This window comes from Rhopilema esculentum, chromosome 12 (assembly GCF_057945365.1).
Source record: "Rhopilema esculentum isolate cy_ngs chromosome 12, ASM5794536v1, whole genome shotgun sequence".
Classification (NCBI taxonomy): Eukaryota; Metazoa; Cnidaria; class Scyphozoa; order Rhizostomeae; family Rhizostomatidae; genus Rhopilema; species Rhopilema esculentum.
In genome coordinates, this window is record NC_142826.1 from 5,284,772 (window position 1) to 5,305,496 (window position 20,725).

General features: G+C 37.3%; 1 protein-coding gene and 1 pseudogene across 2 annotated transcripts; one reads left to right on the forward strand and one right to left on the reverse strand.

Moving 5' to 3' along the window:
* Positions 1 to 2,420: 2,420 nt before the first annotated feature.
* LOC135681235 (EH domain-containing protein 3-like) lies at positions 2,421 to 11,065 on the reverse strand. Of its 2 annotated transcripts, none has more exons than XM_089111678.1 (3): positions 9,997 to 11,065; positions 5,153 to 5,589; positions 2,421 to 4,147 (listed from the first exon to the last, which is right to left on the reverse strand). In XM_089111678.1, exons 1-3 carry the CDS (start codon positions 10,909 to 10,911, stop codon positions 3,865 to 3,867), a joined length of 1,635 nt encoding a protein of 544 aa, XP_088967804.1. In that variant the 5' UTR covers positions 10,912 to 11,065; the 3' UTR covers positions 2,421 to 3,864. The 2 variants fall into 2 exon arrangements, with proteins under 2 accessions (XP_088967804.1, XP_065051654.2); XM_065195582.2 differs by lacking the exon at positions 9,997 to 11,065 and adding an exon at positions 8,098 to 9,968.
* An 8,571-nt stretch (positions 11,066 to 19,636) lies between these two features.
* Positions 19,637 to 19,790, forward strand: LOC148958714 (5.8S ribosomal RNA; annotated as a pseudogene).
* The last annotated feature ends 935 nt before the right edge of the window (positions 19,791 to 20,725 follow it).

The window sequence follows — 20,725 nt, forward strand, 5'->3', positions numbered from 1 at the left end:
CAGCTTAGGGCAAGGAGCCATGTTTAAAAATATTGGATAGCTTGAATTTAAGAATACTCTTTTTACGAGAAAGGGCATTCCCGTCGTGTGTCAAAATCGGTGGAAGCTCAGAAAGGGCCTAGGCATCCCGTGCGGTAGTGTTGACGTCTGAACAGGGAATTATAGAGCCTAGTTTTTTTAGAAAATTCAATATTTCCCAGTGACGGCTGTGTGACTTGCTTGCACAAAATATCAGATGTTTCCTTGTTTAATTAACGAAAGCTTCATAAAAAGTAAATTAGGAGGTGGGCATCTTTGGTGGTAGGGCGGGGGTTGGAAATAGGTGATGTTTCACTGCAGATATTTTACAAACGGCTTCTGTTTCTGCTTTGGGTTCCGAAATTTGTGCAACTCAGTTTGAACATGGTTTGAAAAACCTTCTTTGTATAAAAACGTACATATTTCCCCGGGCAAAAGTATGGGGGTAGGTTTTGCTCCACAGCAATTTTGCTTGGGTTTGAAACATTGAAAAATCAAGCCCGAAATGGAGGCAGGTGATTGGCTAATGACATTTTGTAAACAAACCCGCTGATTGGTCTAGAACAAAATGTGCTCTTGTTTATTTGTTACATATGGTAAGAGCCTGCTTCATTATCCATTGAATATTCATTTCAAACAACGCACTAATTTTTATCAGAAAAAATAATAAAAAATGAGATTGACATGCGACATAGCAATACATATTTCTATATACCTTTCCTAACTGACTTTCTGCTTCAACCGTAATGGAAAATTTAAAAAAGGAGTGATTGTAAAAGCACTCAACAGAGCTAAAAAAGAGGTGGCGATGCTCTTCCCAATAAAGAATATACATATACCGACATCATTAAACATTATGAATTGAGGTGATTTCAAAATGGATTTCGTGTGAATAGATAAAATACAATTCTGCTGATCTGAGTTGACCAAGTCATCGTCTCCAGAAAGCTGCTAAAGACCCCCTCAATCTCAACGAACAGGACAACCCTTAGTATTTCGAAATCTACCAAATATCATAGCCAAAGGTACCTCCCTAAAACTAGGTTTCTCCTTGTTTTCGAAATTACTTTCCCACCTACAAACTCTCTTCTCTCTATATCTAAACCTATAACTCGCCTACCGCAAGATTATTATTTCCAACATATGGGGAGGCATACCAAGACAAACTACCCTTTCTCTCTAAGCTAAGATCAAGCTCTAAAGTACGTCTCACTAACGACCTCTTCGTCACAAGCAACATAGAAACCCATTATTTCTAATACTATCCAGCCTTATTGCTCCGTTGATCTTACTTTATTCATCCGCAAAATTTTGTACTGCGACAGAACAACTAGGCCAGCTATCAACGCCTTATCTAAGAAGAAGTCTGTTTACGCGCTCTAAATTCCGTGGCTCTGGTACCCAGGCTACTTAACCGTCAGTGCGTACTGTCCTCCATCAACAATCTTTTGTTCCAATTTTGGCATTCCCTTCCTAGTATACAGCATTCGCGCAATCTTTCGATTTGCATAAACTCGAGGAAAAATCGGTCAATTCAATCTGATCTTTTTACGTTTATACCTGCACCCCTTCCTTTGAAAAGGTTGATAATTGGCCTATTTGCCTTTCCTGGCATCCCCTACTACAAGTAAAATCAAAACTGATGAATGTTGACAAGTAAAAAGTAAGGCAAGCAAAGCACTCACAAAACACAACGCTACAGAGAAAAAAGACGACACAATCAATCAAATTTTTTTGAAAAAAATCGTAAAAACGAGTTGGAAAAAAGTTGCCCAGATAATTTTTTATCAATTAAGGTTTGAACTTACAAACCATTTTCCACATGAATTTCAAAACATTGAGGGAATACTTAAAGCAAGACTTCGCAAATATTTTTCTGCATTTTGTACGTTTCTTTCAAAAAACCCTTACCAATAAAAAACCAAAGACAGAAATATTAATTATATCCAAGAACATTATAAATGTTTTTCCTTAATCTTTCTAGTCCGCCAACCATGGCTCAACTCTTGTGCTAAATACTTCAAAATGTACATCAAAGCCATATGCCTTGGAAGTTTATAGCCACGAACATTCAGTTTCAATATACCTTATAAAGTTGTGGAAAGTTAATTACCATAACAGGAATTGGTGTAGGGGTTAAGAAAGTAAAACAAGACTACAAAAATCAAATTACTCTTCACTTCTGTACTGGAAGAGTTTAAAAGTGAGTCCGGTCGATGTTTTGTAACGTATTTGCAAAATGACCAAAAAACTAAAAAAAATTATTTTTTTCCTCTTCATGGTATAATCAACATGATGAATTTTTTTACAGATATGAAAAATGTCATTGTAAGATTCATATGGGCTAGTAGCTAGATTGCATAAGGAAAAGAGCAAATTTGCAGAAAGTTGTTTCAAATTCATTTAGTCTTCACAAACACAAGTATTTAATTCAGTGGACATAAAAATATTCAGAATAAACTACTAGAATCAATCTGGCTTGATAAATTGACATTTATACGATCAAAGACGAAATAACAAGAATTAAGACAAGACTCGAAATTACTCGGGTACAATACATAGAGTTGCATTTGACAAAGGCAGCTCCTCTACTTTGATAATACAAAAAGGCACAACCATTGAATGAGATGGAGAGGGTTTTAGAATTTAGAGAACTATAATGAAATATGATACTGTAAAAAATAATTTAACAGGGAGAAAAAACTTGAATGGATTTCAAGAAGAACTCCTGATAGGAAACAAAGTTTGGATATTTATCACACGATCGTTAGTAGAATATTTAAAACCGAAAGGTATTCTCTTCACCGGCTAAATAACAGGTCAGTTTATGTCTGTTGATAGTTACCGTCAAAAATTATTAATTTTTATGTGATTTTCATTCCTACTTTTTGACTGTCTAATCTTTAATTCTTCTGAAACTCTGTGCCATTCTTTTCAATGACTTGCCTCCCTATTGGAAGGCTCTGAAACATTTACTAACAAAGAAAGAAACGATATAAAGTTGCGACCTAATTTCTATAAACATTTACTATAAAAAGGTGATTGCAGGTGAAAACGTGTCGACAAAGAGTGAACTAACGGACAATAAGCACTGCTGGCAAAAAGGCACAACGCACTTTAAACTTTGAGAAGTACCACATAAATAATACCAAATAGCAACGCAAAGGAACAAAAAGTAATTCATCACTTGACATCGCTTACTACCGGAAACTAAAGGTGTAAGTTAAAGATAGCCTAACTTTCAGTCTACTATATCCGAAACGCCGTAATACAAATACAACACGAAATTTTCAAATTAATTGTAGTGATAAGAAAAATAGTATATTTAGGGATTGATAAATATGCTGATGTAGATAGCATAGACGTGGTCATTTAGAGACAGGATATCAAAGTTCAGCGAGTTTTAATGAAACCAGGATGATTCAGGAGTTGAAGTTATACGGTGATTGATAAAGTAATGAAATTTTATTGGAAAGTTGATAAAGAAAATAGCCAGACAGTGTTGTACATGCAAACCGAGTGAGAATTCGAAATGACCGAAGTATGAATTAGAACCATTTAACCGTAGAACTTCACCAAACCATGCAAAAATCATTAATACAATTTCAACTAAACGAAACAACCGATTTTCCCACAGCCTGGTTCTACCCGAGGGAGAACTTCATTAAAACTCGTAGTTATTCTATGATGTGATGGCCCACTTTTAACTTTTTAATGAAACAAAATATCTGTGTATAGTATCAAGTTCACAACAGCATACTTACCAAAACCATAGATTTCTTACACTACCCCTTTGACTTTATTAAATAATCAATTGTTATAAACCGGAAATATTAGTCAATACCTTCAGTCCTTTGAAGAAACAAATGTTTTTCTCTTCGTTGGAGGAACAAGATGCAAAGGTAATTCTCCAGGCAGCTCATCGTCATCCTTTAATTTCACATCAATAAGGTACATGGCAAGTGCAAATTCATCCTCATCAAGCTGACCATCTTTATCTACGTCAGCTAGTGCCCAGATTCTTGCTAAGACGTTCTTTGGCAGCTTTGATCGCATCATCTCTGTTTTGGCGCTTGCCCCCGTGATTCGGCCATCAACAGGACATAGTGACTCGAAAATTATATCATACCTAGAAATGATATGACTCAAGGTCAGTAATAGTTCAAAATAATGTTTCTAGACAGCTATGATATCATAGAACTGAATTCAAATGAAAACCAATAAGCTTAAGTAAAAGAATCTATCAAATAAAACGTTACTGGGTTAATGGAAAAACTGATTGAAGCTAATGAAAAAGTAAAAGAGAATTTTTTATGATTTTTGGTGTCAAATGTCTGAGGAGTGTCAGACGAAAAAGTTTTTAGTTAATATGTTGTGAAATGTTTGCTTTTTTCGAAGCCATTTTCAAGTTATGTACCGCCAAAAAACTGAATACATTACATAAAACAGAAAATAATAATGTGGATAGACCTACAGCAGAAGATGCCTTTAAATGGTGGGCATTTGCAATGGGACATAGAAGAGGTAGATGTACAGATTCGAATCAATACACCATACCATATATAATTATAAACATATGAAAAAATTGAAACAGTGTATTCCGTAGATGGGAAGAGGGTAGAAGTTTGTTTTCTGGTGTTGGGATGATGTTTGAATTTGGAGACAGAAAGACGGAAATACAATTTATGGAGATACAATAAAAAACTGGGTATTGACAAAAGGCTGAAAACAAGTGGACTGTACATGGAAATATCACAAGAACAGTGGATACTTTTGAAGGGTATTTGTAAAAGTCGGTTGGCACTAAATGGAAAATCTTTCAATAGAGTGTAAAATTGAAAGGCAGATGGTTGAAAAACGGCAAAAACGCACGAAGATACCTTCCAACCATTATATACCTTAGATGTGAAGGGAAATTAGGACGCAATGTATGGAAGACGTTCAAAATAAGATCTACGCACTGGGTAGAAAGACAGTTGAAAACAGATACACATCGCATGGAAACGATATGATGCGGATAGGCATACAAGTTGAGGCACGGTATGCAGAGCAGGAAGGCAAGACGGTAACAAATGACTGAAGAACAAAGAAACAATTTTACTACAAAAAATAAAAAACAAATTAGAGAATTTACTTTTGTTTATCTTTGGCAACAATCCATCCCGAATCTCCAGCGCCAAGCTGATATCCCTCTGTTGCACCAGTTGCAAAAGGGTTGAATGTACCAGCTTCGCCACTTGTAAAGACACCACCTTTGACACGATGAACCTCAGCCATGGACTCTGTCTCTGATGGTATTTGTTCCATCAACCGGGCGATATCATGGGCCAACATATGATCGATATCCTGTATCAACTTTGGTTTCATAGAGTGAAATTTGGTAAAATCATGATTTTGCAAATTATCTCTTAGGCGTGTAATGTTTGGAAAGTCTCCAGGAGATATGTCATGCTCGGTTTGAATCTTCTTATAGATTTCAGGCAGATTTTTCAACAATTCTTGCTTCTTTTTGTCTTTCCCAAAAACCGCCGGCATTTCGTTTCGCAGATGGGAAATTATGAATGCGTGAACCTAACAAATAGAAAAAAAAACTAAAAAATGCTTGCTTTTAAATAAATACATTTACAGAGGTGTTGACTTTACGCCGTTCCAAAGGCTTCCCCTCTGGAAATCGCCTATACAATCCGCTCAGTTATCTAAGCTTATTTAATTGATGAAACAAACAGCACTCATATCGGATGAATCAATTTTGTAAAAAATATTGCGATTCTTGAAAGCAAACAGATTTTAGTGCAACCAACAAGTAGTGAACCTCAGTTCAGCCAAAACCCTTTTTTGTGCCACCAGTGGAAGAATTTCCTCAGGAAAGTTACAGAAACTGTTGCATAACTCTTTATAATAAAGTCCTAGACTGTCTGAAGGAAGAATAGTTACAATTTCATGACCCAACCAATGATTTTACTTTGAACAAGTGCTCTTTATGGTAAAAGACTGCAGATGAGAACCACTGTATCCTGACCTAAGGTTAGGAAAAGTGGTTGGTTCTCGAATTGGAAAATATTCTGGATGGAAAATAACATTAAAAACAAAAATAGTTTTCACTGAGAATAAAATATAGAAAGGTGCTTACCAATATACTATACTTTAGCAACATCATACGAAAGTTAACGAAATCAAAGGTAACAGAATTTCTGAAAGTTGTCTTCAAAACGTTTAGTGCTTGCATATACGCATTTTTATTTACCAAAAAAAAGTGTTTGCCAATGTTCAAAGGGCATGGTCCCTAGTATTTTCCCAAGCTTTGAACACCTGAAAGCTCACAATACAAGACGATTAATTACTGGAAAGTGAAGCAAGGTTTAAACAGTAAGATTATCCGGAAAGTTATCAGAAAAAATAAATATGGTGCCCACAAAACATATGAGAGAACATGAATAAGTAATGATGGCTGCAAGTGACGCTCTGTGACAATGATGATTTGGTGGCAGCAATATATGTGTTATTAAATAAACAGAAACCTTTCAAGAAATTTCGACACATTAAAATTTACTCTCCTTCCCCCTTTAAAGAATTCCTACAACCAAACAACAAAAAACTGAGAATTCAGTATATAAACTATTCTTGTTATAATACAGAATAGTTGACAGGAGGATTTATATTTGCATTTCACAATAACCATTCATTTGAGCACAAAAACTTTGAGTAAACAGTGCTTTGAGTCAGACAGGGGAGCCAATTTATGAGTAATAAATGAGATAAAGATGGCATAATGTTAACTTCAGTTGCAGGTGCATTTCTTTGTTCAATGATTCCTAGATAATGAAGTATTAATTCAAAGAAAGTGGTGTGTTAATAGCCAAGTAGTGTAATTACATTGAGGTAATGCCCATGAATAAATAATGTATACATTTTAACTGATAAAGAGTCTATTAGAAAAAACATAAAGATTTGCATTCCATGAGAACTGACATTTTCAAGGATGTAATAGTCTCATATTTTTGTGAGTCCTAGCCACACAGCCACCAAAATGCCAAATCAAAACATTTATAGTGAATTAAGCTAATATTTGCATTCTCTCTATGAGGCTTCATCATTCTTGGTATGTTGCTAAGTCAGAAAATATTGGATACTTCTGCTACAGACCCTAATTCGTTTATCTGGCAAAATGTCATGTTGACCTTCAGCGAAGAGAGTTTTACTCCATTAAATGACTAGTCAGACTAAGGTATTAGTTTGATGCCTTCCAAAAAGAAAAAAACTGATAGTCTTGCTGCTAGCAGTTTCTAGTAATACCAAGCAAGAGCCCTGGCTTTATCACAGAAGTTGTGAAGGTGATTGTTACACCTTATGTGTGTCTTCTTCTTATATTAATCCAAATCAGATGATACTCTTTGCAATTGTCTACAGAACACAGACAATGTCTACAGAACCATTCAACAAACAAAGGCAGTAAGTGCAAAATTTCCCTACAAGAACAATAACATACAAAGAAAACAGGGTGCAACCAGTGTCATCTCTGATGTGTCATTACAAATCCAAAATGTGACTTTTGAATCACAGGCAAGTCTGGGCATATTATACTGTATATGACAAATCAGATATTCAATACCCATGTCTTGTGCATCAAATATAGAGCTTCTTCTTGAAATTTATAGGACACCAGGAAAAGATGGATAGCTTATTTTTAGGAAAGAATATGGAAAGCTTTTCAGGCATATGCAGCTTACATTTTCATAATTCTTATTATTTCATGTTTCTGTAATGTGAATAAGCCTTGAAAATGATGAAATACACCTAGAATATTTTTAGCATGCATTTTTAAATATGTGGTCCTTTGAACATTGAGCATTTGAACACATATATATCCGCTTCAGGAAGCCAAGTTAAATTGCAATTCGCAAGCAAATGAAATAGACATTGTATAACTTTGAAGAGTTTGTATAACTTGGCAACACCTATATATATTCAGGCCATAGAAAAGCAATAACCAACCATAAGTCCAAAAAATGTGATTAAATTGTTGAATGTAAATGAGCTTCCTCCTTTCAAAACAGGAACTTAAAACATCCTAACACATACCTTGAGAGACCTTGCTCTTTTAACAATATCATTCAACTTCCTCAATGTTACAGACATAGGCAAACTCTGCAAATCTTTGATTAGATCATTTTCTTCAGCCTCAAACAGCTTTTTGTTATCAACATGGAAATATGGTTGGTCCCAAAACGATCCAATATATACCCTGTTGACTTCAGGTGTCTTTATCACCTTGCCAAGGGACCACATCAAGGCCCCATAAACTCTCATCAGTTGCTGAGTTGTAACCACGTCTGACTTATTTAAAACAATTCTAATTTTATCATCAAATCCATGTAAGGCTCTAATACCATTTTCAAACTCATCAGATATATCCAACTTATGTGCGTCAAACATCAATATAATTCTATCCACTCTTTCAGCAAACCATTCTAAAACACCACTGAATTCATACCCTCTGCTTACTGACTGCTTTTGTCCAGCTAAGATCCCTGGTGTATCAATAACTGTCATATTCTCTAAGACCGGATTAGGCATTTCAGAACATTTAAATCGATTCAAAAAAGAATTTCCAAAACTCTGCAATGTTCTGAACTGCTTTGTTGTATCACTGACTAAGGCATTACCAGGTATCACTCTTTCTTCCCGGCCATGCATGACAGCTGTGAAACTTTCAGTTGTAGGCTCTGGGCCTATAAGCATACCAGGAAAATCAGCGCCAATGAGATACTTTATGAATGATGTCTTACCAGTTGAGTACTGACCAACTAGCATCACCATTGGCTTTGAACTGAAACTGGAATCTTCCAACATAGGTGAACTAAGTGAATGAAACTCGTACAGCTCTTCAATTGGAAGCAATCTTTTTTTGTAAAGCAAAGAGAGCTCATCAGTTATACTAGTGAACTGTGTGTCTTTCTTCTTGAAGAGTGGCATGGTTCTCAGTCTAATTCAATTCAGAAAATATGATACCAGAAAAAGTATTTCTAATAAACTGGTTGCCCAGATAAGACACCTTGACTCTTTTAAAGAACTGTTCAGCTCTTACCGAAGTGTCCTCCTCTTATGAAGTAAAAGCAGCTCAAAAGTGTTTCCTTCTAACAATGCAGGAAGTCAAAACAGAAATTCTGATATAGACTCCTTAACCACATACAAAGAAACAAAAGAACTACCTCTAGCTTTGTAGATATTCTCATATCATATTTCAATTAGCTTGTAGTACAAACATAGTTGTCGCATTCAGACCTAACAAGTTTTGGTTTTGAAAATGAGTGAGATTTTTTGAAAGGAGGGGAAAATTTTTGGTCCAGGACGAATCCTGACTGCCACACATCCAATAGTAGGGCCCCAGGGTGTAGCCCCAGAAAATTTTATTTTACCACGCCCTCTAGTTCTTCGGAAACGCCTTTTTAGCAGGAACCGCACAGAAGTGGGTGGGGGGTTGAGGGGCTTTGTTTTTCGCCATTCTACTCAGTTTTTCGCCATTCTACTCAGTTTTTCTTGAGAAAGAATTTATAACAGTAGATAATCATGAAATAGATTTGCTGTTATCTAGTTCTCTGATTATCTAGTCGCTGTTATCAAGCTAACATGCCTTGTTAGGAAAGAGAGATTTTGCTAGGATTTGGAATAAAATTGAAAAATCTATATGAACCAATAATGCATGTTTGTTGCAAAATGCGTGAGAATTCTGCTTTGATGCGTGTGAGAGTGAGAAAGGACAGAATTGCGTGTGTCTCACGCAAAATGCGTGTTACTTGGTAGGTCTGCATATTACCAAGCTAACACAGCCATATTCATTGATCCAAACATTTTCAATGATATAATATAATATGGATGGTAGTACTTCTTTTCTATATAATTGGACTTTATATGGAACAAATAGAAGAAAAATCAAATATAAATTAAAATAAAAAATGAGGAAAGAGAATATTATCATACCTTTGCAAGTCTTGCCCTTTTAATGAGATCATTCAATTTTCTTAAGGCAACATTTCGAGGTAGACTTTGTAAGTCATTGAAAAGATCATTTTCCTCTGCTTCAAACAGTTTTCTGTTGTCATCAATTGTGAGAGGCTGATCCCAGAATGAACCGATGTACACTCGGGTAACTTCTGGCGTCTTTATTACTTTTCCTAGAGACCACATCAGAGCTCCATAGACTCGCATTAGCTGCTGGGTAGTAATCATATCTGCTTTGTTTAAAACAATCCGGATTTTATCATCGTAACCATGAAGTGCCTGGATACTGCGTTGAAACTCGTCTGATATGTCCAGTTTGTGGGCATCAAAGAGAAGGATAATTCGGTCCACCCTTTCTGCAAACCATTCCAAAACCCCGGTGAAGTCATAACCACGGCTAATGGACTGTTTTTCGCCTGCTAGGATACCAGGCGTGTCAACTAGGGTCAAAGTTTCTAGCACAGAACTCGCTAACTCAGAGCAGCTAAAGCGGTTCAAAAAGGCATTTCCAAAGTTTCCTAGAGTCCTGAACTGCTTTTTTTGGTCAACAACAAGGGCATTTCCAGGTATTATCCTTTCATGTGCCCCATACATGACAGCAGTGAAACTGTCTGTCGTGGGTTCGGGGCCTACTCTCATTCCTGGGAACTCTCTTTCAAGTAGATATCTTATGAATGTTGTCTTTCCAGTAGAATACTGCCCGACCAATAAAACCATCGGCTTTGCACCAAAGTCAGAATCTTCGAGGATTGGGGAGTGAAATTCGTGAAAACGATAGTAGTCTTCCAGGGGCAAGAGTTTAGTCTTGTAGAGGCGTTTCAGACCATCCACGACAGAGTCGAACACCTCTGGGTCTTTCTTCCTCTTGTCATCTTGAGAAAGCCACTTCAACATGTTGCTCTTTTATAAAGAACTTCAAAGGTTAATCAATATTCAAATGAGCGAGAACAACAAACCACAGTACAGTCGGAGCTTTGGAGTTAATAACCTAGCACTACACATTCCCTTCTTGTGCTGCACTTTTTGTGAGTCACCCGACCTCTTCTGTGACCCTGTGTTTGTTGAAAAGGGCGAGGGAGCCTCTTCATCATAAAGAGACACTGCCCTGTGCCGTATGTCCTCCAAAAAGCTCTTTTAAATTTAAAATTTCTGACGGTTTGGAGGGGGCGCTTATACGAATTAAATACGCACTCCTATGACTATCGCTAGGAAGGGGGCAGCCTAAAAAGAAAGAGGGGGTTGAGGCTCCCCCTTCGTAGCCATAGTCACAGGTTTACCCCCTAAAATGTTTCAATGGTTTACCCCTTAAGTCTCCTGTTTATTCTAATTTCAGTGCTTAATTTCAGTGCTTAGATCAGTGAGGGCGCTCTTTTGAGGGTCCAATAGGAAACAAGTTTAACCGGATCTCGCCGAATAAGGGGCGCACATTTGAACGGTAACATCAACTCAATATATTTCTTTAGGTTGAGGGTCGGAGAATCAGTTTATTGCAGTCTATTTTCTTCAATGGATCTCTTGTTTTAATCTTATTCAGTCAGAACCTAGCAGCTTTAAAGTAGGCGCTGTAAGAGTAAATATAATACTCCATAAAAAACCTATAGTACTGTCTTATAAAGTTTTGTAAAGTACAAGTCATTGGTAGCTAATACGAGACACCAAAGGCCAAAGCGATTTCTGAAATTGTTTAACGAAGGTGCGGTTTTATGTTCATTAGTGCAATTGTTCTAAGGCCTAGCACCACTGCACGGAAAGAGTCCTGCTTATTGCATCCTTTCATACTTGAAACACGATGGTCGGTTTTGTTGTCGTAATTTTCAGCTCACTACAATGAACTTGAGAAAGGTCGTAAATTTAGGAGGAGGGAGGGGGGGGGCAACCTAATTTTTTTTGCAAAGCTGAGATGGGATAGACGTATAGTTTACTATCAACGCCTCTTGTAAGGATATTGATCTGTTGTAGAGCCTCTGCAGTCTGCAAGGACGATGTCAGATATGTTGTCATATATTCCAGACAACATATCTGACAGCAAGACAGCCTATTCAATGTCTTTATTGTGCATTCTTAAAGTTGAACCCAAGTATCTTTGGGAAGGCTAAGTCTGTTCAGCTTTTTCTTAGAGTCGTGTTTTATGGCTTGCGTTTTTGGAACGTTAATGGATAAATTGCTACACACAACCAGTCTTCAGTTACTAACAATTAATAGGCCTATTCATTCTGGAAAAAGAGATTGTGGTTCAATCAGGATTCATAGTGGCTTTACAATCATTTGGAGCGAATGGTATTAGGCTATATTAAGCGAAAAGAGGAGTTGTCCCAGACAAAAACCTAGACACCCAGAAACTTTATGACCGGGTGTGGGGGTTGTCAAACCCCCCTGATAGTAGCTTGTTTAGAGACCATCTATCTATTCGTTGCACAAGACTTTCTCTTGAAGTAGATACAACTAAGCGATGATGATTTCAAAATTTCTTAGAGCTCCCTATTGTAGAATCTATTGACCTACGGTGTTGATGTTCAGGGGCGTAACTTGGCCAATAGGTTTGGGGGGGTGAAAAGGGTTTCTGCCCTGCAAAACTGAGTGGTGCCCTGCAGACCTCGTAGCAACGGTTTGTCTATAGGTTACTAGTGAAAGCTTTACCAGTGTACACTGGTCTTTACCAAGGACAAACTTCTAAGCAATAAAAACAAACTTGAAACTTCATTGTCCATGAAATATTTATTTCTCTGCTTGAGAGTAAATTGTTTTTTTTATATTCACTTCATTTAATGTTGGTTTGCAAAATACTAGCTAATAAACAGCTAATTGGGGGGAGGGTACATGATGTAGACAGCGCAACGAAATTTAGCCCAGTGGGGCTAAGAATCAAGTTTAGTGAGGAAGGAGGACCCACCATGGTTGGGTCCGACGTGAAGAAAATTTTTGAAATTATACCTTGTAAAAGGGCTAAAAAGCATCTTTCAGACAAAAATTTAGCAAAATACTATTGTCACTTTGGTCAAGATAAGAATTTTTTTATCATTTTTTCTATTACTTTTTAACAGTGCATGAACTAAAAAACATAATAAATCGTTAAGATACCGATTTTGTTTCATCTAATTGCTAACTTTTTCACATATATTTTTATTATTTTTCTTTTATTTGCATTAATTCAGTAAATCACTTTCTGTATCATTGCAATGTTATAATTTTGGATGTGTAAACACGGCCTTCTCGAGACAAGAAACTGCACATTTCTGTTCAGGAAATAAAATTCCCCTCTGCCTCTGCCCCTCCCCTGGGCCTTCAGCCTCTTATTCCCCTCCTGTGACGCCGTGCTTGTCATGAAAATAATTTACAACTCAAATTAATTTGCATGGACTCAACCTTGCCCTCATAAACATATGCATCAATCATTGCATCCATTGGCTATGACTTTCGGTAAGACATGCTTTCGCTTTGCAAATAACGGAGCTTTTCCTTACATACCTGTTCCGTTCTCTAAAATGCAATGTCAGGAAGGGAGGTTCATAACAAATACGATATTTCCATTTCAAAATTCCTAAACGGCCCTTTACGAACTTCAGAGGTGGCATTTCTGCGTGGCAATAAAGCTCTTCTTGGCGCCCTGCGAAATCTTCGATTGCCCTGCGAAATCGACTATTTTTTGGATTGGGGGGGTGTTACACCCCCCCACACCCCCCCGGTAGTTTCGCCCCTGTTGATGTTTTCATATAAAAAACAGCTCCAGTGTTCTGGTGGTTAGCCATCTTTATTCACACACTATCAGTCCAGTTCAGAATAAATTTAACAACAGTGTGAAATAATTTAAATCTAAATTTTACTACTTTCGCGCAGAGTTTGGATATCAAAAGCAATACGGAAATTAAAAGATAATTATCCGAAATTTTATTTGATTTGATTTAATACCAATTTTGCTACAGTACACAACGATAAATCGAAGCAAAATTATTTAAAAGGAACCTTCAAAGTAAGTTAACTAAAGAGATGAAGCTCCCATCCCTATATTTTGTCGTTGATAAATAACCAATTTTACAAAGTTCAGTGGCTTTAAATAGCTTCTAGAAGAAATTTTGTCAAATATATTTTAAATAAAAGTTTAGAAGATGTAGATATAAAAACAAAGTTTATGAAACTATATATTTGTATAACTGTATATTTGAGTTAGATTTTATTAGCTCACCATATAGAATTCAATACACGTTTCCTATAAGAAAGTTTTTTTCAGCCCAGCTTTCAAACTTCTTTAGCTACTTTCTAATTTCAGCATTAATACTTTCCTAACACTTTCTTAACGTTAAAATTTGAAAGTTTTACGTTGCCGAGCAACTGCATTCATATAGAACATGAAATGCTAGATATATGCTATATTTCTGCAAAGAACTCTTAACGTCATAACATCAATTATCGAAGAAAACTCAATAAACAGCGTGTAATTGGTCATGCAAAGAAAACACAACAAACTGAACTGAATTAACTATGCGATTTTAGCTATAAACAAACATTTTTGAAACCGTTTACTTCGTCTGGCTCAATATAATTATTAGAACCAACGTAGAATGCCAGTGGAAATCTTTTACTTCGAAATATCTAAATTTTTCAATTTTCTTAGGTTTCAAAGATCCAGCGCTGAATTTGTTGTAAAAAAGGACAATTTATATGCGTGACGTAAGAATAAATTTGCGTTATTAACGAGGAAGGAGTTAGGGGAGAAGTTCGAGTTCGACTGTTGGTGATGGAGAGAGGTCAAAATGTTGAGGAAGATGAGAGAATTGAGAATTGAGAACAACCGAGGGTTGTATTTGCTTGTATTCGTTTGTATTTGAGATATTTGCTTATTATTAACTTGTATATATTCTTCGCTTGCTGTTTCCAATTAAAGGCGTTGTTTACAGAGACTTGTTGTTTTTGATGAATCTCATTCTCGGAGACGAATCGGAGTAAATTGTACATTTCCTCACGATATTTTAAGGATTCATAACAGAACTATCCTAACTGAACTTGAGCTGATCCCTGTGGCATTCCACAACTTGTTAATTTCAATATTCTACTAGGCCGATACGCCAAAGAGAAAGAACTGGTACTGGTACAATTGACTAGTTGCCAGTGAAGGAACGTAGAAACTGGCATCTGATGAAGCTTTAATTTAAGTACATATATGATCAGCAAAAGCCCAAGAACATTGAGATATGGCTTAAAGAAAATACCAAAAGACGTAACAGCCAATTCTGTGAAGCTTATTGCGTCGTCTTGTGCTTCCAGATAGTTCCAGGAAAGATGTGGCAGAACTCCTCGATGAACTGCCGACAGGAATAAGGGAAGCTACAGCTGCAATGAAATTTTCATCCCCAAGGCGCACGTAATTATGCATAGAAGCAAAGAGAAGACTTTTAGCTCAACACTGGAATGAAATTGCCTTTCAAATAATTTTAGCTAGATATATAATCCTGTTTCAATACTTGTAAAAAAGCTTGCAGCGACCAGGTTAAGAGACGTTCTATCGTCATTGCTGTCGAAATACACAAGTGCATTATGATGATTATTATGAATAGTCGTGAATAGTGATTATTAGTGTCAAGAATAGTCAAATAATGTCAAGATGTATCAAATATATTTAGATCAACATAGTTTTATTGCATTTACAAAGGTTGTGGCAGAACTTGAAAAACCCACTGATGACGTCACAATATATGATACATCAATTGAAAGCTCTTGAAATGCGCATTCACATAAAACCCAGAATTGCTAAATTGTACAATTTATTTTGAATATATAGCGAATTTATGATTGTTTTTTCGTTATCGATGACGTCATCAACCACGTGATGCTGAGGCAAAATTTTTTGGTCCCATCTTGGATTCTGAATTTTCATACTCAAAAGTTTACCAAGCCATTGAGATCATCTCGGTTAGTTGAGAAATCAGATTTTCGCAGCCATAGCCCTGCATATTGCGGAAATAATTCGATACTGGTTGCAAATAGTCGTAGTTCATAGGCTCTAACGTAGATTGGAAAGTTAGGGGGGTGGTTGGGCCAAGGGAAAATTCAACAATCATAACAAAGGTTTTGAGAAACGCTCTATTGTGTTGCAAAAAGGTGAGGGGGGGGGCATGGCCGAATGTAAAATTGAAGCTCCAGGTTGTTTTCGAAAGCCGAAGAAAACTTCTTATCATTTGAAGCCAAAAACTTGACGAAAATGCAAGAGGGCTTATGATAACGTACGGCTCAGTAGGTCTCAATTACCCTAAAAATCTTTTAAACTGTAGCAATTATTTCAATCATTTTTTAAAGTTTACGTTTTCTTATATAGGCAGAAACCCCGTGGTTATTTTCGACCGTTACTGTAAGGCCCTTCAAATCCATGTAATAATTTTCATGATACAAGAGGTTTATGGCCAATGAAAGCAAAAAATTGTGACGTAGCAGTGTCATCATTTCGTTTCGGTCTAAAAAGGAGACATTTTGAAAGTCTAAATCAGAAAAGCAGACATTTTATAAGAACAACGGATCGACATTGAGTACCCCATTTCTATACTTTTTTGAAAACATGAAAAAACAACGAGAACAGCTGGTCTGGTTACTGTCAGGAAAATAGCGTCATACTTCCCGACGATGCAACACAATCGTAGGCTTTGTGGTTCTGCAACCTCTGCTTGCGTCATTTTGATGTCCTGCAACGCCCAATGTTTCTTGCATGATTGCGAATGTGGGTTGCATGTATGCAGTGGCGACTCCAGCCCGGAATAAGTGGGAGGGCCAAGAGGGTGTCCGGAACCATGCCCTTTCTCGCAACAAGCATTTTCTTCCGTAGGAAACACCCCTTGTCTCTCAATCTCTCAAGGAATGTCATTAAATTTACCGTTAGCAATGAACACCTTTGCCCAAAATTTCAGAGTTTTGAAATTAGAAATTTTACCTTTGTAAAATCATGAAAAGACCTACTGTATAATCAAGCGCTACGATGAAAAACTTTCAGAAGCTACACTGTCACGAAATTAAACACAACGATCTGTCCAAGGTACAAATTAATCGATAAACCACGTTTTTAGCTGTTTAAAATTATTGACTATAAGATCAACTTCCTCGATTTGATGGCAAATTGTTTTTGAAGAGTTGATAAATCAATTCTGTTGGAAATAACTCCCTCGCTGTTTATTAAAAGAAGATTTTGTAGCATTGTAGACAATATCAAGAAACAAAGGACGGTAATCTACAAACTTACTGACAAGGTGGTAATTTTACATGGAAAATAATGTTGTGGCTTCATACCAAAACCAGCTTCTGACGATCTAGATAACGTACATAGCCCCCCTCCCCCGAAGTTTTCTCATCGGATTTGCAAGAATCTCAAGGTCCAACTTTCTTAAAAAGTGGGGGGGGGGGACTAGTCCTCCTCCCCCCGTGGCTCCGCCACTGCATGTATTTAAACATAGAGGACCACGTTAGAGCAGACATCTTGCCTTTCAAAGCGGCACCACAGGGGGCGGTGGGAGGGGGGATACGTCTTCCCTACCCAGGTCTTGGCAAGATCCATTTTGCTTTTCCTATTTTTTCGATGAAGGAATGTTGGAGGAGGGATAATATCAATAAAATAATAATAAACTTCTTATTTACAGTTGGTGTGAACTAATAATAGCTCGTACTCTTAAGAAAAGTGAGCTAATAAAAACCAACCTAAATACACCAAAACATAATATTTATAATAGACAGCATAATTTGAATTTCATCCTTCACCAGTCAATGCTTTTATTTTCTTGCAAAAGGAAGCTATCGTTTAGCTGCTCTTTATCACATCTGGTATGCTGTTCCAGAGTATCCTACCCCTAAAACATAAGGACTTGATGCCAAAGGTCGTGGTGGATGTGCTTGGAAGCGAAACGGTGTCCTTTATTCTGAGATTATATCTGATCTCTCTCCTCTGGAGATGGGCTTGGGGGTGGGGGATGGGCTTGGGGGTGGGGGATGGGCTTGGGGAGGGGGATGGGCTTGGGGAGGGGGATGGGCTTGGGGGGCTTTAGCCTCTGCGGTGCCTGTGATGGGATAATTTTCTCATCGATTCCAAGCAAAGCTTGCTGTCTTGATTTAAACCCATAAATATAAATATTTTGTTTATTTTGGAAAATATTTTGACAAAGTATTCTTTGTGATGCGATTCCGTGATTCATAAGCATTATTGACACAATCTTTTTTCTTGGTAAAAAGTTATTTTCTAAAGGTCGGCAGGCACAACCATTATAAACAAACTGCTTGTAATAGTAACAATTGTTTGTGGTTTGGCAATTTAACGTGTTCTTTCTGCTCATGCATTCAAAATTGAAGATATAGAAAAAAATCATTTTGTTAAGATGTTGTCGGAACTTTTCCATTGCTTTCGGGCATTTTTCTTCTAACCATAATTGCTACACGTAGTTGGTAAATTATTTGCTATAAATACAGAATTGTGTAGTGATTAGTTGTTCACTTAGATGGATCGCATGGTGAACCCGTTAGGATCGCGGGAAAACCTTCAACATTGCTTGTTTACTCCATAACTTGGCTACAGATAAATGTTTAGGTAAATTTAGTTATAAGCGTTCAGCGTGTTAAAGGCATGCAGCGTTATTTCTACATAAAAATTGCTGTTAATTAGCTTTAGTTGACGTAAAACTGCACATGTTAATCTTGCTTCTTATTGGTAGTTAAATTTTGAGAATTTTGTAGCGTTACTCAGAACCAGGGACTGTAGATTTAAAAGAGAGCGCGTTAATTGTGAATTCAGATGCATCGTAAGATGTAAACACGATGGTTGATACCAATGAACAAGATAGCAGAGCAAATTTGTCTTGTTATTCTTCAGCGTTCATCTTTAGATACTTCAACAAATCTTTAGAATTAGCAAAGATAACCTTTGGAATTAGCAACTGGGGAGTTTATAGTCCCAAAAGATGTCATCATTTTGCGACTCTGTTGCTCAAGACTGGTTCTATCGACAATAGAAACAAGTAACACATCTTGTGGCCAATAGTAGAAAGAGCAATGTTCGAAAAAAATTAAATTTTTGCGCACATTGCACATAATATAACTACACATTTCGTGCACACCAAGTTTCCTAACTGGTGCCAAAGGTGCCGCTTCTACTTTCTCTTCCAGTGACGTTGTCATTATTGATCACACATCAAACTTTGGGTCAACATTTTGTTAGGGATCAAAAAATTTACTTTGTTTAGCGCGGGGCCCTATAAAATCGCGGGGCTTAGTTGGCCATGGCTTAGTTGGCCTTTGGGTAAATCGGCCCTGATTCCAGTGATGTTTCATTATGGATCATGGATCATAAAATTTACTTTGGGTCAAATTTTTCTAAATAGGTCAAAAAATTTAATGGGAATTAATCGTTTAATTCGAGTTAATACCTGCGGGGAAGTGCATAGATTCCCCTTTTCTAGAATGAGGTCGTCCCACACGTATATCCTTAGTAGGCTGTCAGTATCAAATTACCTCAGCTATTAGCAATTGCCTTGTGGCACAGAATAGAGAAAAGAGCACACGCAGTCTTTGCGAAGAAGGACAGACCAGCCAGTAACATACCTTGCGGCAGACCGACTGGCCCATCCTGAAATCCAACTACGAGCTTTTTAACTGCAAAAACTTTAATATACGCTATTGGAGCTGGAACTACCGTGGCTGCTGGCACCAAAGTTGCGAACTGCAGTGTGAATTGCAGAACTCAGCGAATCATAGAATCTTTGAACGCAAAAGCGCTCCTTGGTTCTCCATGGATCACGTCTGTCTGAGCGTCATGGCCAATCAATCGTAGCCTTTCCTTTTCTCTATTCTGTGCTTGTGGTGTTTTCTACGAGGCCTTGCCCCATCATATTTGTTTCAGCACAGTAAAGCCCCGTTAAAACGCTCTCAACATTTCACTGAAAATCGCTCAACATTTGCTGAACATGGCCAGACGCTGAACATGGTCATGATTCGCCCTTTGCTCGCCGTTTTCATAGCATGGCTGGATAATTTCAGGTACTGGTTGCTACGGCTTGGCAGAGTTATCCTATCGAAAGAAATGTGCAGTTCAGGTCAAGCGCTCTTGCGACTGCTGTCTACTGTTATCAGAGTTTCAGTTATCCTGCATCTCGATTCTATCACCTATTCCAGAAGAAAGGTTGTACCAGCATTTATTTTCTACTCTGGCTGTAGCATGATTTGTAGGTTATTTGTTCTTTTTTTGTCGATCCAGTATTTCTTGCTGTTTGTCATCATACCTACCCTGGAGCTCCACATCTCCAAAATTTTTAAATACAACAATATAAGGGGGCAGTATTCAAAGACCACCGTGCTGTCTCTCGGTGAAGTCACATGCCAATAGCATCCACCACGAATACCGAATATTGTTATTTGTTCTTATTTTTTTCAACTAACATTACCCAGTCTTGTTCTTGTTCAAGGCAGTGATGCCTGCACTCAAAGATGGCAACGGTGGCAAAGCGCATAAGAAAAAGGGCAAAACAATAGCCCGTACAATAATCAAAGGAAGGAAAATGCTCAATTTCGCGAAGGCAGGGGCGGACGCAAACGTCCTTGGTCCCAGGGGTTTGGGATTTATTCAACAAACGTAGTTCATAAAATCCCTTTAATAGCATGTAGCACCTTTGCAGGTGTGTGGCAAACTGGCGTGTTGTTTTATATTTACATGGAGGAAATTAACACCAGCATGTTCAGTCATACCAGCAAA

What these genes read in the sequence shown, in the direction of transcription:
- LOC135681235 (XM_089111678.1), bottom strand. Translation starts at nt 10,911, where the DNA reads ATGTTGAAGTGGCTTTCTCAAGATGACAAGAGGAAGAAAGACCCAGAG. An exon ending in AAAGGGCAAGACTTGCAAAG is followed by an intron (nt 5,590 to 9,996) that starts GTATGATAATAT and finishes TCTATTTGTTAG; the next exon opens with GTTCACGCATTCATAATTTC. An exon ending in GTTGCCAAAGATAAACAAAA is followed by an intron (nt 4,148 to 5,152) that starts GTAAATTCTCTA and finishes TATCATTTCTAG; the next exon opens with GTATGATATAATTTTCGAGT.